This window comes from Odocoileus virginianus, chromosome 23 (assembly GCF_023699985.2).
Source record: "Odocoileus virginianus isolate 20LAN1187 ecotype Illinois chromosome 23, Ovbor_1.2, whole genome shotgun sequence".
In the NCBI taxonomy this organism is placed as follows: Eukaryota; Metazoa; Chordata; class Mammalia; order Artiodactyla; family Cervidae; genus Odocoileus; species Odocoileus virginianus.
In genome coordinates this window covers 10,724,735-10,740,335 of record NC_069696.1, presented here as the reverse complement: position 1 = coordinate 10,740,335, position 15,601 = coordinate 10,724,735, and the positions used below count along the sequence as shown (strand labels likewise).

The window sequence follows — 15,601 nt, the reverse complement described above, 5'->3', positions numbered from 1 at the left end:
TCCCTGACCTTGGCCTCCCAGGAACGTTCTTCCCACCCTCTGCTCAGCGCACACCCTTCCATCCTGCTGCTCTCAGCTCGGGTGTCCTCTGGGCAGCCTGCTTGGACCTCCCTCGCCAGGTCGCACTCGGAGGCCCCACGTGGTCCCCTTCTCGGCCAGCAGGCCTGCAGTTTATCACAGTCTTGCCCTGTTTTTGCCTGGTTCCCCCCAACTCCCCGCAGGGGGAAGGAGCCGCAGGGCTTCCCACTCAGCCCTGTGTCTCTGGCGCCTGGTGCTGCACCCAGCATGTGGAAGGAGCCCCATCAGTGTTTCCTGGGGTGTGGATGCGTGTGTGCACGTGGGAGTGTGTGTGTGCGCACACACATACTGGGACGAGCCACACCTCAAGACGGCCAGTGGAGATGACGAGCACATGGGCCAGGAAGTACGCAGTGTGGTGGCTGCCGCTCACTGAGCACGTCCTACCAAGCCTGGGGGCCCTGGGGGCCCAGCCAGCCTCAGGCCCACCCTGAGGGTTCTCCTCCAAGCTGGCATCGCCCCACTTTACAGATGCCCACCTGGGCTGGGACAGGGGCCCACCTGGTGAGTGACAGCGCCTGAGTGCCGGCCACCTGGACCCTCCGGCGGACCTGTGCCGAGCGCCCCCGGGCGGGGCTGCTGGCTCTCAGGACTGCCCTTCCTCACCCTGAGACAGGAATCATTACCCCTCATGGATGAAACATGCATCCTTAGAACAGCAGGGCCATCCCCAGGGCTGAGGAGCTGGGGGAGATGGTGGGGGGACTGTAGGGGGCGATGTCGGGGGGACTGTAGGGGGAGATGGTGGGGGGACTGTAGGGGGAGACGGTGGGGGACTGTAGGGGGTGATGTCGGGGGGACTGTAGGGGGAGATGGTGGGGGACTGTAGGGGCGATGTCGGGGGGACTGTAGGGGGTGATGTCGGGGGGACTGTAGGGGGTGATGTCGGGGGGACTGTAGGGGCGATGTCGGGGGGACTGTAGGGGGAGACGGTGGGGGACTGTAGGGGGCGATGTCGGGGGGACTGTAGGGGGTGATGTCGGGGGGACTGTAGGGGGTGATGTCGGGGGGACTGTAGGGGGAGACGGTGGGGGACTGTAGGGGGCGATGTCGGGGGGACTGTAGGGGGAGATGGTGGGGGGTCGGTTCAGCTCCAAAGCCTCACTCTCCACTCCACATGCTCTTGTTTTCAGCACAGTTGGTTTGTCTTGTTTTTGCAGCATACACTTTTGAGATAAAATGTCAGTGGAACTCCAAGAGTTAAAGCCAGGAGACTTTTAAAAAACCCAGTCAGGCTATTAAAACTGCATCACTGTGTATGGCAGAGCCTGTAGGGCCCTGAAACCCACCAGCCAGCCCAGCTGTGTCCCTGCGGACACCCCCAGGCCCCTTCAGGGCCCCCGGCATTGCAGAGGCGAGTGGCCAGGGGCCCCCCCAACCCAGCCTGGCCCCAGGCCCCTCATGCCAGGCCTCGCCGTGTCTTGCAGGACAAGAAGCTGATCAAGGCCCTCTTCGATGTGTTGGCGCACCCCCAGAACTACTTCAAGTACACAGCCCAGGAGTCCAAAGAGATGTTTCCTCGCTCCTTCATCAAACTACTGCGCTCCAAGGTGTCCCGGTTCCTGCGGCCCTACAAGTAACGCGGGGATGGCGGCCCTGCTTGGGTGCTGGCTGCCTGGGGAGGGGAGAGCCCTTCCACAGTCGAAGCCGAAGGCAGATCCGCGGGCCCCCCACACTGCTTGGGAACCGCCGACCAGCCCGTGGATGGCGAGACCACGTCCAGGCCAAGACCCCAGCCCAGCTGCCCTCCTCCGTCGCCGCCCCGGTGGGAGAACGTTGCTCACGGCAGCCTTCCTGGCTCCCTCCCTCGCTCTGCCTGTTCCCGTCCAGAACTCTGAGAGCGCCTGCTGCTCCCGGGCCGGTCCCAGGGGATGCCCGCCAGGCCGGGACCTTGGCCACCAGCTGGCAGCGCGTGTGCCCTCGGCCTGGCACTCTGGGGGAGGGAGGGGCCGTGGCTGCCGTGTCTCAGGGAGGCGCTCAGGCAGAACCCGGGACGGGAGGCCAGGCCGTGGAAGGAGGGGTGCGTGAAGGCTCGCTGGGGGCTCCCATAAGCCGGGCTCAGTACCTGCAGAGCGTCCACACCCGCAGGCACCTCTGGGTCAGAGGGCCCAGGCCCCAAGCGAGTGTGTTGTTGGGGTCTCAGGATTCTCTGATGGGACTGGAGAGAGGAGCTAGGAGGGGAGAGTGTGGATTGGTGCTTCCCCAGGACAGAGCCTCTAACTGAGCACTGTGTGTGTAAATATAAATACAAAGATATATATACTTCTATCTGCGGGCGCGGAGGGAACTGCTCTCCAGTAACGCTACATACGCATCGCCACCCCTTCTCCCGTGAGCCAGCGTGAGCCCAGCTGTCACCGACGCCCCTGACCGAGGAAACGGCTTCTCCAGGCACTCGGCCCCTCCGTTTACAGAGGCTGGGCGCCCGTGGGACTGAGGAGGTGGCCAGCTGGCCCCGGACACACTTTGGAGGACGGACGCTGGGGGCCTGGGGTGCCGCCCTCGGTTGGAAAGTTTTATCCCCCTTGGACCCTTCCTGGGGGGGCACAGGGCCCAGCGGTAAACTTGGGAAGGGGCCTGCGTCTGACCTGAGGCCGTGCCTGCAGAGTCCATGCTGAGCCCGCCGGCCACTGGGAGGCAAGGCTTCACCCCCACCCGCCGTGAGCGCAGGCCGTGCTGAGCGCCTCCAGGCAGGCACGCGGGCACCGGGAGGGGTGGGTGCGGCCCCCAGATGGAGGCCGCCGGCCAACAGGGGCCTGGTTTTCTTCCTGCCCCGCCCAGCGGCCTCGCACTCCCTGTCTCTCTTTGAAAGAAGGATGGTCTGGAGTGTGAGTGGACTGACCATAGCCTGCTCAGCCAGTGCCTGGGATGGAGCTAGCAAGGACCGCCGGCAGGCCGAGGCCTGGCCTGCTGCCCCACGGTGGCCGCCGGATGTGGGACACGCAGGCCCAGGGCCCCGGAGCTTCTGGCTTCCAGATGTCCAGCATCCCAGGAGCAGGAGGAAGACCTAACAGGAACTCCCATCACCTGTCCCCCGCGACCTCCAGGTGGTTTCGTCCTCGCCCCAGGCCCACGCGCACCGCCAGGGCCGAGCCCAGCTTGAGGCGCTGAGGGTCAAGCCTGGGGCGGGTGTGTGAGGCCTCAGGGGGCCGGGCCGGGTGACCGGGGTGGCCACAGCCAGGTTTACGATCCACACGGGGCTGGGCGCTCAGGAATCACTGTCGCTACCTGCATACTCAGTGGCTAATCCCCAGCCTGACCAGGGCTGCCACCAGCGCCTCCTCAGCCAAACTCCAGCCTGAACGGGGAGGGGCGGCACCTGGTCAGCGGGTCAGTATCCCTTGGGGAGCCCTGTCCAGGCCACGCTACCACCTCCCCCGCCCCCCGATCTGTCCCAGGCACGGCCCTTGAAGGCCAGCCCTAGTTTGCAGAGAGAGCCCTGTCCTCCACATCAAGCCATCGTCCTCCCCAGGAATTAGACGAGCATCCTCCAAAATGAACCCCCAGAACAGCCACCTAGGGGTGGGCACTGGGAAGGGTTATTTTTGCGGGTTTTTTTTTTAATCCTCTCTAGATTGTTTTTGATCCAAAGAGGACCCAGAAAGAGCCCTCTCTGGAGCTCTCTCTGCTGCTCCTCTGGGTGGTTCTTGGCAGTTGCCACCCGCACACCCACTAACCTACCCACCCTGTCACTGGGAGCCCCCACCTCCATCCATGGCTCACCACGCCACTGAGGTCAGACCCTGCCTCCCGTCCCCCGGGCAGGACAGGACAGGGACCAACTGACCATCTCGAGTGCCACGGGGCCAGCAGTCCAAACTGACCAGCCGCCCACAGTCAGCATCCAGCCCTCCCTCCCCAGTAAAACCGCCTCCCACACCATCAGGGGACTTGGAAGTCCCGGGGCGGGGGAGGGCAGGGTCTGTCCCGAATGTCACGTCAGCCCTCAGTCCCAGGCTGAGGAACCTTGGGGTCCCACCTGTTAAACTGAGAGCTGTCGCCACTCCTCGGGTCCTGGTGGTCCTGGGGGAGTCTCTCCAGACCACACAGTTTGTTTCTCCACCTTGCCACGTTGTGGACGCAGGTGGTACATTGGCTGATCCAGGATGGCCGTCCCGCCTGGCTCCAGGTGGAGGTGGAGAGGAAAGGGAGGCAGAGAAGGCCTGGCCCAGGTAGGCAGGTTCCGCACGGGGTTCTAAAGGAGGGCAGGAGGCCTGGACAGGGGCGCAGGAGTCCCAAGCTTCCCCGGGCTGAGCCAGAGGAGCAGAGCCCGCTCCTGGATGGGAACTTGGCCTTGAGCAGCCGCAGAGCCCCGGCCCAGCCAGGGCCCGCCCTGCCCGCCTCGCGCAGACCATCGTTAAACTCTATGGAGAGGAGCCAAGCAACATATTTCTGGAAGCGGAAGTCTGCCCGGCTGGCTGGGACTGAAAGCAGGTGCCAAGGCCTGTGGTGGTTCCAGTGAGCTTGGTTCTGACCCAATGGAGCTGGGGCCACTGGGGCAGCTCTGCAGAGGCGCGGTGGAGACCTCGAGGGACCTCCACCAGGTGGGCCGGGCACCTCCTGGCTCGCTGCTTCCGTGGAAATGCACCGAGCGGGGAGAAGGAATCTGCTCTGGTCTGGTGGCCAAGCCCTCCGCCAGGGAGTGAGGGCGCCCACCTGCTTCCCTGGAGTTAGGCCCGTTTTCCCCCAACGCCCTGTTAGCCCCGCCAGAGCCTCCGGCTGCCTCGCGGTGGTGCCGCCCTCCCCCTTCCGCCAGGGCTCTCCTTTAGCCTCAGACAGCAAGTTGCAGCTGCTGGGGGCACGGGCCTGCTTCCTCAACCTCTCCCAGCTCCTCCTCGCCTCAAGGAGACCGTGGGGACCGAGGTGGTGGCCCCAGGCAGCTTTCCCTCCTGCCACCGTGGGTTTGGGACACGCAGATACAGTAGAACTGAGACCCCGGGCCGAGAAGCTTCCAGGCAGGAATGGCCGGCAGAGACCCTTTTCCCCACACCGCTCAGAAACCCGCGTTTCCCACCCTCATTCCCCCAGAGATACAGGCATAGCCACCCATTTTCCCCAAGAGGAGGCCCCCCCAGCTGCTGGAGCAGGCGCCTAAGTGCCATTTGGGGGCCTGAATAATCCTTCCAGCATCTCCACCACCACCCCTGAGACTGAACTCAGTCGGGTCATTCAGCAAACGTGTGCTGAGCACCTCCCGTGTGCCAGGCTCCTAGAGAGACCGAGACCCCCAGCCCAGGAGCTGGCAGGTGCCCCCCCCGGACGGCCCTCTGGTCACATAGAGGAAGGAGATGGAGGCCTGGGTGGCAGAGCCCAGCACCACCATCGGGAGAAAGCCAGCCCTCCCTCCTCGCCTCCCAGGACCCCAGGTGGGGGTGGAGGGGCAGAGCAGGAGAATCTACTGTACAGTTTCGAGACAGACACCCCGACGGAGACACTGTAACCAGCCGGGCCTCATGGAGCGGCCGCCCCTCTCCACCCACAGAGAGAGAAGCACCCGCGCCGACACGCCCAGGACCCCCATCTCCGCCCCGGCGCCTCGCCCACTGCCTGGCCAGGCGCCTGGCACAGTCAGTGCCCTTCTCACAGGGGGCCGCGGCTGTGCCTGCCTCCTCCCCTCCCTGCCCGGGAGCTCAGTCGGACTGGTCAACCGCGTCCGGGACCAAGGCCCCTCTTCCTCTCCAGAGATACACGTGGGGGCAGCCACAGCCCCGAACCAATGTCCTTCAGGCCAGAGCGGAAAGATTCGATGTTTGAGACACTGCCGGTCACCCAAGGAGAGCCGGGGCGAGAGCTCCTACCGCCCACGGCCACCCCCCGACCCTGCACACCACCCGCCCTTCCTGAGCACTGGCCGTGTGCCATCTGCAGGCACACCCGGAGCTGCAGTCACCGGGCCGGCCGGCCTGGCTCCGCGCAGGGGACACCAGGAGCACCCAGGCGACATGGTCGTGCGTGGCCTCACGCTTTCTCCCCGTGCTCTGCTCGGGAACAAGGGCCGAAAGCACATGCAGACAGAGATGGGCCTCTGCCCTCTCCCCCTGGGGGGACAGGGAGGCTCAGACTGAGGGGCTCTGGGTGCCTTCATCCAACACCCGCACGCGGCCCTGGAAGACACCCAGCGCCCCTCCAGACCTGCCCCTCTGCCAGGCTCTGGGTGTCCCGACAGCATGGAGGAAAAGGAGGAAAAGAAAGCTGGCTGATGCCAAGTGTTTTGTTCTGCAGTCCGGAGGCCACGAAGATCTGCAGGGAAACTTCTTATTCCACTGAGGTCAAAACCTTAACACGGTCTGGGCAGTCCCAGCCCTTGTTCCCGTAGAGACAGGAACCGCTGGCAGGGGGTGGAGCGGGGCAGGGGGATGGGGGACGGACGGGGAGCCCACCCCTGTGCTCACAGCCTTCAGCGTGGGCTTCCACGAGGGTGCCGGCTATACCGTCCTGGGAGCTGCCCGAAAGAGTGACAGACAGCATCGTAACCGCCTTTTTCTTTTAGCTGCCTCAGATATTCAACAGTTTGTTTTCGCCATCATGCTCATACATATGCATGTAATGAAACATTTGTGAAAAATCACTTTCATAATAAACAAGAAATGAACTGAGATGCTGCCCCTTTCTCTCGGTCATTGGTGGCCATGACGACGGGGCGGGAAGAGGTAACTGGAATTAGGAGAGCTGCGCGTGGAGGGCACCCGAAGTTAGGGGCCAGGTCCCTTGGCGAGCCCCCAGAGAGTACAGCTGCGCTCAGATCCCACTTCTCATGACCAGTGTCTACACGGGGGGTCACAGTCAGTGGGCAGCGAGGGATCTGGGCCCCTGGAAGTTAGATGCGCAGTCAGTGTTCTGGGGGTGTGTGTGTGTGCATGCGTGAGCACACATGTGGACACATTTCTCTGGGAACGCAGCTCATGGCCTTCATCAGATTCTCCAAGACATCTAGAACCACTAAAAGGCTGACAGCCGCTGTCCTCCTCAGTAATGTGGAAAACTGTTCTGTACCATGCTCTCAAGGGGAGAAAAAACAATTTTTAAAATGGCATTAACATCCCAAAGAAAGAAAGTGAAGTCGCTCAGTTGTGTCTGATTCTTTGCAGCCCCGTGGACTGTAGCCCACCAGGCTCCTCCATCCGTGGGATTCTCCAGGCAAGAATACTGGAGTGGGTTGCCATTTCCTTCTCCAGGGGATCTTCCCGACCCAGGGATCGAAAATTTCAGGTCTCCCTCATTGTGGGTAGACGCTTTTCCATCTGAGCCACCAGGGAAGCCCAAATCACACAGGAAACACCAGATTTTTTCCTGGTTTAACAAAGCGATTTGAAAGTCCAAGGAAGGACTTTGCTGCTGGTCCAGTAGTTGGAGAGCCACCTGCCAAGGCAAGAAAGGCGAGTTCAATCCCTAGCCCGGGAAGATGGCACATGACGCGGAGCGGCCAAGCCCGTGAGCCACAACTACAGAGCCTGTGCTCCTCAACAACCACTGCAGTAAGAAGCCCGCACACCACCACAAAAAATAGCTCCCACTCTCCACAACTAGAGAAAGCCCAAGTGCAGCAAGGAAGACCCAGCGTAGCCAAAATAATTTAAAAAAAAAAAATTTTTTTTTATTACTTCTGGGAATGTACACAAAAGATTTGAAAGCAGAGTTTCAAATCGGTACACCCATGTACATAGCAGCATTATTCATGACAGTGAAGAAATGTTAGCAACCCAAGTGTCCCTCAGTGGGTGAATAAACAAGTCATGGTCTATCCATATAACGGAATAGGATTCAGCCCTAAAAAGGAGTGGCGTTCTGGGGATTGCTTGGAGGTCCAGTGGCTAAGAATCATAATGCAGGGAACACAGGCTCAATCCCTAGTAAGGAAACTAAGATCCCATGTGCCATTGAGCGACTCAGCCCGAACCACAGCTTTTGAGCTCACCAGCCGCAACTAGAGAGTCCACGTGCTTCCACCAAAGATCCCACGTGATGCAACCGAGATCCAGTGTGCTGTAACTAAGACTCAACACAACCAAATAAGTGTTTTTTAATAAAGGAGTGACATTCTGATACGTGCTACAACATGGAAGAACCTTAGAAACATGATGTAGAGTGAAATAAACCAGTTACAAAAGGACCAACACTTTATGATTCTACTCACAAGTCCCTGGAGGAGTCAAATCCACAGATACAGAAAGTAGACTGGTGGTCACCAGGGGCTGGGGGTGAGGGAGAAACAGGGAGTTGGTGTCTAATGGGTTCCGTGCTTCAGTGTGGGAAGAGGAAAAAGTTCTGGAGATGGAAGATGGTGATGGTTACAGGAGAATATGAATGCCGTTAATGCCTCTTGGCTGTACTTTTTTTTTTGGTCATGCTGCGTGGCACGTGGGATCTTAGTTCCCTGACCAGGGATCGAACCCACACCCCTTGCATTGGAAGAGCAGAGTCTTAACCACTGGACACCAGAGAAGTCCCTGCATTTTGTAAAATAGTTTGAATAGTAAACATTGTATTATGCATCTTTTACTTTTTTTTTTAATTTTAAGGGGAAAACAATAATGGAATCCTGTGAGCACACAACACACTTGACATTTGTACCAAAGATCCCATGAAGACCAGATCAAAAGATAAGGCCTCTTCAGACTGGAAATGAGCTGAGAAGTGGGGCACCCCAGCTCACAAATGTGAGAGGAACATGGCAGTGAGCGTGGACTTACTTATTCCCCAGATCCCAAATCCAAGGTGAATCTCAAGACTCTACGAGAGCAGCAGCTGGCTCTGGCCTGTTGGAGCAGTCTGAGTGTGGGCTGGAAAAGAATTTCCAGACACAGAGCATTTCAGAAGGGAGTGAGTTTATTAAGAACAAAGAGCAGAGATAAAGCGGCACTGCAAGCGCAGCAGGCTGGCCTTCTGACAGACGAGGGAGCGTAGACAGTCTTTGTGACTTAATAGCCAATTTTTATGCCTAAAGACAAAAGAAAGTCCTGCTGGAAGGGTGGCATTAAGTGGTTGGTTAGGGTGCCATAGGGTGTTTACCGGAGTGGGCATCTTTGCTTAATTGGGAGAAAGGGGGCTTGTTAGTGATTATCCAGGGGGCTTTTGGCAAGGTTACAAAGGGGCTCAGTCAGTTTCAGAGGTGACCTTGGTTCTGGGCTCTGCTTCTGAGGCCTTGGTGCAAGGCCTCCCACCTGTGGCCTTGGGTAGGACTCAACACAGCCTTACTCTGTGAGCTGACGAGACAGGAGGAGAGGTCAGCGCCGTATCAGTGTGGGAACTGGCCTGGTCCACGTTACACTGCTCCAGACTCTCTCCAAACTCTGAGGGAGCATCTCGGCATATAATGTGTACATGCCATCTGTTGCTTTTCTTTCCATTTTAGAATTAAGAGATTAAATATTTATTTGCACAAGTGAAATTCACACTTTAAAGCAGTTGTTCTTAATAAGCAAGCTTCTGAGAGAGTCATTATAAATACTGTTTTGCCAAGAGATTGAAATGTTAGATACCAAAGGGAATTCCCTGGTGGTTCAGTGGTCAGGACTCTGCGATTTCACGGCCAACCAGTGCTGGTTCGATTCCTGGTCGGGGAACTAAGACCCCCTCAAGCCGCAACAGCGCAACCAAAGTAAAAAATAAAAAATATTGAGGGTGAAAACATATCCAAACAAAACAAAACACTGTAACACAGAGCAGAAAAGAATACCCCATAAGATCACAGCTCCATACTTCTAATCTCCAAAACAGATCTAAGCAATACATTGTTTAATTAAATATACAATCATACGTAATGAAAGAATTTTTTAATATTTATGTATTGATTTGGTCACACCAGCTCTCAGTTGCCGTATGTGGGATCTAGTTCCCTGATCAGGGAACAAACCTAGACGTGGATTGGGAGCACGGAGTCTCAGGCACTGGACCCCTAGAGAAGCCCCATGAAAGAACTATTTAAAGCCGGGAAACAATAAACACTGAAGCGAGTACAGTGACTTCCCTTGCCGTAGAGGAAGGTACAGCTGTGCCATTGCTGAGTCACTCACAGGGTTCCACCTATACCTGTGTGTGCATTAAATATTTAAAAAGATAACGAAAGCAGAGGCATGGTTCCAGCACATTTCCTTAGGAAGACGCCACTGGGAGACCAGTGCACAGTCTCTTGATCAGTGGTTAGAGCAACGGTCCAAGTAACTCCTCTAACATGGAGGCAGATGACTGCCCCTTTGGTTGAGAACAGACTCCACGGTGTAGGAAAAACACATTTTCTATGAGCACCCTCAGCACAGCTCCTAGCAGGAGAAGCTTTCAGGGACCAAAAGTCACCTTGCATTTGTGACTTCCAACTTTCAGGATGAAAGCTATTTTTTCAATTCTTCCCTCTCCCTGTCTTCTTCCCCTCTGTCTTCTTTACCCTGAGGTGGGGGAGAGGTGAGGGAAACAGAGACGTGATTTTCTGTTGATTAAATTGCCTATTCATTTATTTGTCTTTCTCTGCCTGACTTGCTTCACTCAATATGACAATCTCTAGGTTTATCTATGTTGCTGCAAATGGCATTATTTCATTCTTTTTATGGCTGAGTAATATTCCATTGTATATAAGTACCATATCTTCTTTATCCACTCCTCTGTCCAAAGACATTTAGATTGCTTCCTTGTCTTGCCTACTGTAAATAGTGCCTTAAAGAACATTGGAGTGCATGTATATTTTTGAATTATGGTTTTCCCCAGATATATAAGCCTAGAATCACTTATATGTGGAATCTAAAAAAAAAAAAAATGGTACAAATGAACTTCTTTACAACAAAACAGAAATAGAGTCACAAATGTAGAAGACAAGCTTACGGTTACCAAGGGGGAAAGCCAGGGTGGAGGGATAAATTGGGAGACTTAGACTGATGTACACATACTACTGTCTATAAAATAGATAATGGGGACCTACTGCATAGCCCAGGGAAGTCAACTCAACACTCTGGTATGACCTATATGGGCAAAGAATCGGAAAGAGTGGATAAGCTGCTGCTGCTGCTAAGTCTCATCAGTCGTGTCCGACTCTGTGCGACCCCATAGACGGCAGCCCACCAGGTTCCCCCATCCCTGGGATTCTCCAGGCAAGAACACTGGAGTGGGTTGCCATTTCCTTCTCCAATGCATGAAAGTGAAAAGTGAAAGTGAAGTCGCTCAGTCGCGTCCGACTCCTAGTGACCCCATGGACTGCAGCCTACCAGGCTCCTCCGTCCATAGGATTTTCCAGGCAAGAGCCCTGGAGTGGGGTGCCAGTGCCTTCTCGGAAAGAGTGGATATATGTATACATATAACTGATTCACTTTGCGGTACACCTGAAACTAACACAACATTGTAAATCAACTATCCTCCAATTAAAAAAAAAAACTTGTTAATTGCATATCCAGAGACCCCTGGTGAAGATAACGTTCCAGCAGAAACCGGAGGAATGAGTTGAAATCAACAAAGTGGGAGGAGGCCCAGGACCCCCAGGCAGACAGAACAGCACGTGAAAACCCTGGCGGCAGGGGCGAGGCACTGTATGCCAAAGGCTGAAGAGAGCCAGCGGCTAGGGCTCAAAATGAGGGGAAGAGTGTGCTGAAAGCAGGCCGGAGACAGCAGCAGAGCCGGACCACGCGGGACTCTGGAGGCCGCGTGAAGGGCTGTTTTTATTCCTGGGCCCTGGGCAATCATGAAAGATTTCTAGTAAGGATCTGATTTGATTGGGTTTGCATTTGGGGAGGAGAATGGAAAATAGGCCTGCCCGGTCACAGGGATGGGCCGAGGGACACTCACATGACCTGATCAGTGTTAGAGAGAATCTGCGAGACTCCCTTCCCCACTGGGACTGGACTCTTGGGAGGATGCAGGCAGGAGCTGTTGCAGCCATTAATACTTTATCACTACAAGAGGACAGCCTTATCAAAGAGCAGAGCCAATGCCCAGAACAGCAGAGCTGGGACAAGGATAGAAAAAGTGAACCCTGGTGATGTTTGGGCCCCTTGATCAACCTGAACCTGAAGTCCACATGAACGCCTTTGTTATGTGAGTGCTCTGGCTGCCATAACAAAATACCACAGAATGAGCAGCTTAAACAACATAAGTTTATATTCTGGAAGCTGTGAAGTCCAAAATCAAGGTGCTGGTTAGAGTTCTCTTCCTGGCTTGCAGACAGCCACCTGTTCGTTCTGTCCTCATCAGGTAAAGAGAAAGAATGCTCTGGTATCTATTCCTCTTCTTTTAAGGACCCCACCCTTAGGACCTCATTTAACTTTTATCACCTCCTCACAGGCTCTGTTTCCAAATTCAGTCACATTGTGGGTTAGGGCACCATGAATTTGGGAAGAACGCAAATGTCCAGTCCAGAACACCATGGAAGCCAATAAATACCCTTTTGCCTTAAGCCAGTTTGAGCTAGATTTACCGTCCCATGGATCAGATAAACTACAGATTGATTCAGTGGGGGAGGAAGCTGCAGATGCCAACATGACAAGTAGGTTTTCAGCTAGTGTAACATATGCTTGCTCATAACAAAATAATTACTATAAGTATGATCCACCTGCAATTCAGGAGATGCGGGTTCAATTATCGGGTCAGGAAGATCCCCTGGGAGACGGCACAGCAACCCACTCCAGTATTCTTGCCTGGAGAATCCCATAGACAAGAGGAGCCTGGCAGGCTATAGTCTATCGGCTCATAGAGTCGGACACGACTGAAGCGACAGCACACACGTATATATATCTATATAGGCATAGACTGTAAGGTATGATAAACAATATAACAGTTTCTAATAGTGATGATGTCTGTGAGGTAGACATTCTCAATTACAATATTCAGTTCAGTTCAGTCACTCAGTAGTGTCCAACTCTTTGCAACCCCATGGACTGTAGCACGCCAGGCCTCCCTGTCCATCACCAACTCCTGGAGTTCACCCAAACTCATGTCCATCGAGTCGGTGAACCTATCCAACCATCTCATCCTCTGTCATCCCCTTCTTTCTTTCCCAGCATCAGGGTCTTTGAGTCAGTTCTTCACATCAGGTGGCCAAAGTATTGGAGTTTCAGCTTCAACATCAGTCCTTCCAATGAACACTCGGGACTGATCTCCTTTAGGATGGACTGGTTGGATCTCCCTGCAGTCCAAGGCACTCTCAAGAGCCTTCTCCAAGGCCAGTACTAACATTCACAGTGAGGCCTGCTGCCCCTGCCTACACGGCCCGGGCGCCTGTTCTGTGGCCTACCAGGTGCACGTCCATGTTCATTCCTTTGAAGCAGAGACTTCTGTGCATGACGACTCCGGGAAATGACAGCTGGTGTGGGTGAGTCACGTGTGGCAGACTGAAGCTGAGTGGTCCCGCTGCAGACTGTATAGAGAAGTCGGAACACTTTCGTCATTCAGAGGGTTTTGTCCCTTCTTGCATGGAATAACCTAGGCAAACTCTGGGAGATGGTGAGGGACAGGATGGCCTGGCATGCTTCAGTCCACGGGGTCGCAAAGTTGTCAGACAGGACAGAGTGACTGAACAAGAAGTACGGTATAAATTCACAGTTTTTTATTTCTGTCTTCTGGTATTTTTTCCTTATTGTGCAATAAACCTTTCTAGGAGCAATAAACTTTTTGCTATTTACTTTTATTTATTTGCGCAATGTCTTAGATGTGGCACCGTTTGCTGCAAGGACGCTGTAGTTACGCACTCAGGCTGAGTTGCAGCACATGGGCTCCAAGTTCCCCAGCCAGGGATCAAACCTGAGTCCTCTGCGTTGCAAGGCAGATTCTTAACCACTGGACCACCAGGGAAGACTCAATAAAGCCTCTTTTAAGTCCACATTTAACTTAAAATCAAGTTCTAGGGACTTCCCTGGTGGTCCAGTGGCTGACTCTGCACTCTAGTACAGGGGGCCAGGGTTCGATCCCTGATCGGGGAACTATTAAGAGATTCCACACGCCGCAACTTAGAAAAAGACAACGAAACAAGACTCCGCCTGCTGCAACTAACACCGGGCACAGCCAAATTAATTAACTAGATATTTTAAAATAATATTAAAAGGTCTATATTTTCATTTCTCGGGATTACGCAACTGAAACTTCTACAAAATGTTTGTTGATGTTTACCTTTCACCATGGGGGCCAAAGAGGTATCTTTCACTGTAAATCAATCATTCAGAAGTATCCCACGAACTTTAAAAGTCAGCAATTATTTTACGACTGCCTCAAAACGAATGAACATGTAAAGTTGCAGAAATGAACTGACATAACAGTCTATAAATCATGACTCTTCATTTAGGTCAAATGATTTTTTTCTTACATTTGTTTCACTCATTTTTCTAATTCCAAGTTTTCTTGTGCTCCTTTCACTGTTAAAGTGCTGGCTCTCCTGGCTGAGAAATTATTTCATTGTGGATGCCATATTGTACCAAAGTCATTAGTTGCTTCCATTTTTGGCTTTCAATTCATGCAATCAAAATTAAGCTTTTGGAAAGTTCATTCTCTCCAAGGTGCCAAACTAACATTACTGTGAATGCTACTCAGCTAAATTTAGCTTAACAGTTGAACACTAAAGGCGCTTTTTTTTTTGGTAATATTCATATAAAGTTCAATAGGCACTGCATAGATGAACCAACATTCTTACTAAATTAAGAACACCATGGGACTTTCCTGGTGGTTCAGTGGTTAAGAATCCATGCTTCCCCTGCAGGGGGCATGGGTTCAATCCCTGGCAGGGGAACTAAGATCCCAAATCCCCCACCATGGCCAAAAATAAAACCCAAAAAACAAACCAAAAACCCATGAAGCAGAAACGTACCTGGAACTGCATGTAATTATTAAATCCAAACAAACTGTAAAATTGTATCAGTCAAATTAGTATCATAGTTGTCAAAATTTACAAATATTTTTTCACACAGAGTGATTGAACTGCAAAATTTTTGAGACACAGCGGATGTGAGACAGAAGAAAGGATTCCAGTCTGGCTACGCTGTGCTTGGTCGCTCAGTCACGTCCAACTCTGTGACTCCATGGACCGTAGCTCTCCAGGCTCCTCTGTCTGCAGGGGTTCTCCAGGCAAGAACGCTGCAGTGGCGCTCAGGCCCTGCTCCGGGGATCTTCCCAGTGCAGGGACGGGAACCAGGTCTCCCGCTTGCAGGCGGATTTTTTACCATCTGAGCCACCAGGGAAGCCCTCCAATGTGGCAGCAACCTTTTTTTCTCCTATAACATGTTTCTCGACCATGTCAATGAAAAAAATGAAAGAAAGAAATGGACATTTTTATTCTAGCCAAATATTATAATCTGGGAAGCAGTCTTCCAGAGAGCTGTGAGAACTGTCTTGCCTGTTAAGAGGTCAAAAGCTCAGCATGGTAAGTTTCTGAGACACAGTGCTATACACTGACCATGGAGGTGGTGGTGGTGGTGTAGTCGTTAAGTTGTGTTTGACTCTGTGTGACCCCACGGACTGTAGCCTGCCAGGCTCTCTGTCCATTCAAAAGAACAAGGGATTCCCCGCCTCCCGCCTCCGTGCGTCTGCAAGATATCTCTGTCCCAGGCAAGAATATTGT

At 53.8% G+C, this 15,601-nt stretch overlaps 1 protein-coding gene across 1 annotated transcript in view; it reads left to right on the top strand.

The window, feature by feature from the left end:
- Positions 1-2,344, top strand: part of SCUBE1 (signal peptide, CUB domain and EGF like domain containing 1) — a 124,483-nt gene extending 122,139 nt beyond the window's left edge. Inside the window, 1 exon segment of the mRNA XM_070453465.1 lies at positions 1,506-2,344. Within this exon segment, the coding sequence (XP_070309566.1) occupies positions 1,506-1,658 (153 nt within the window). The 3' untranslated portion in view covers positions 1,659-2,344.
- The last annotated feature ends 13,257 nt before the right edge of the window (positions 2,345-15,601 follow it).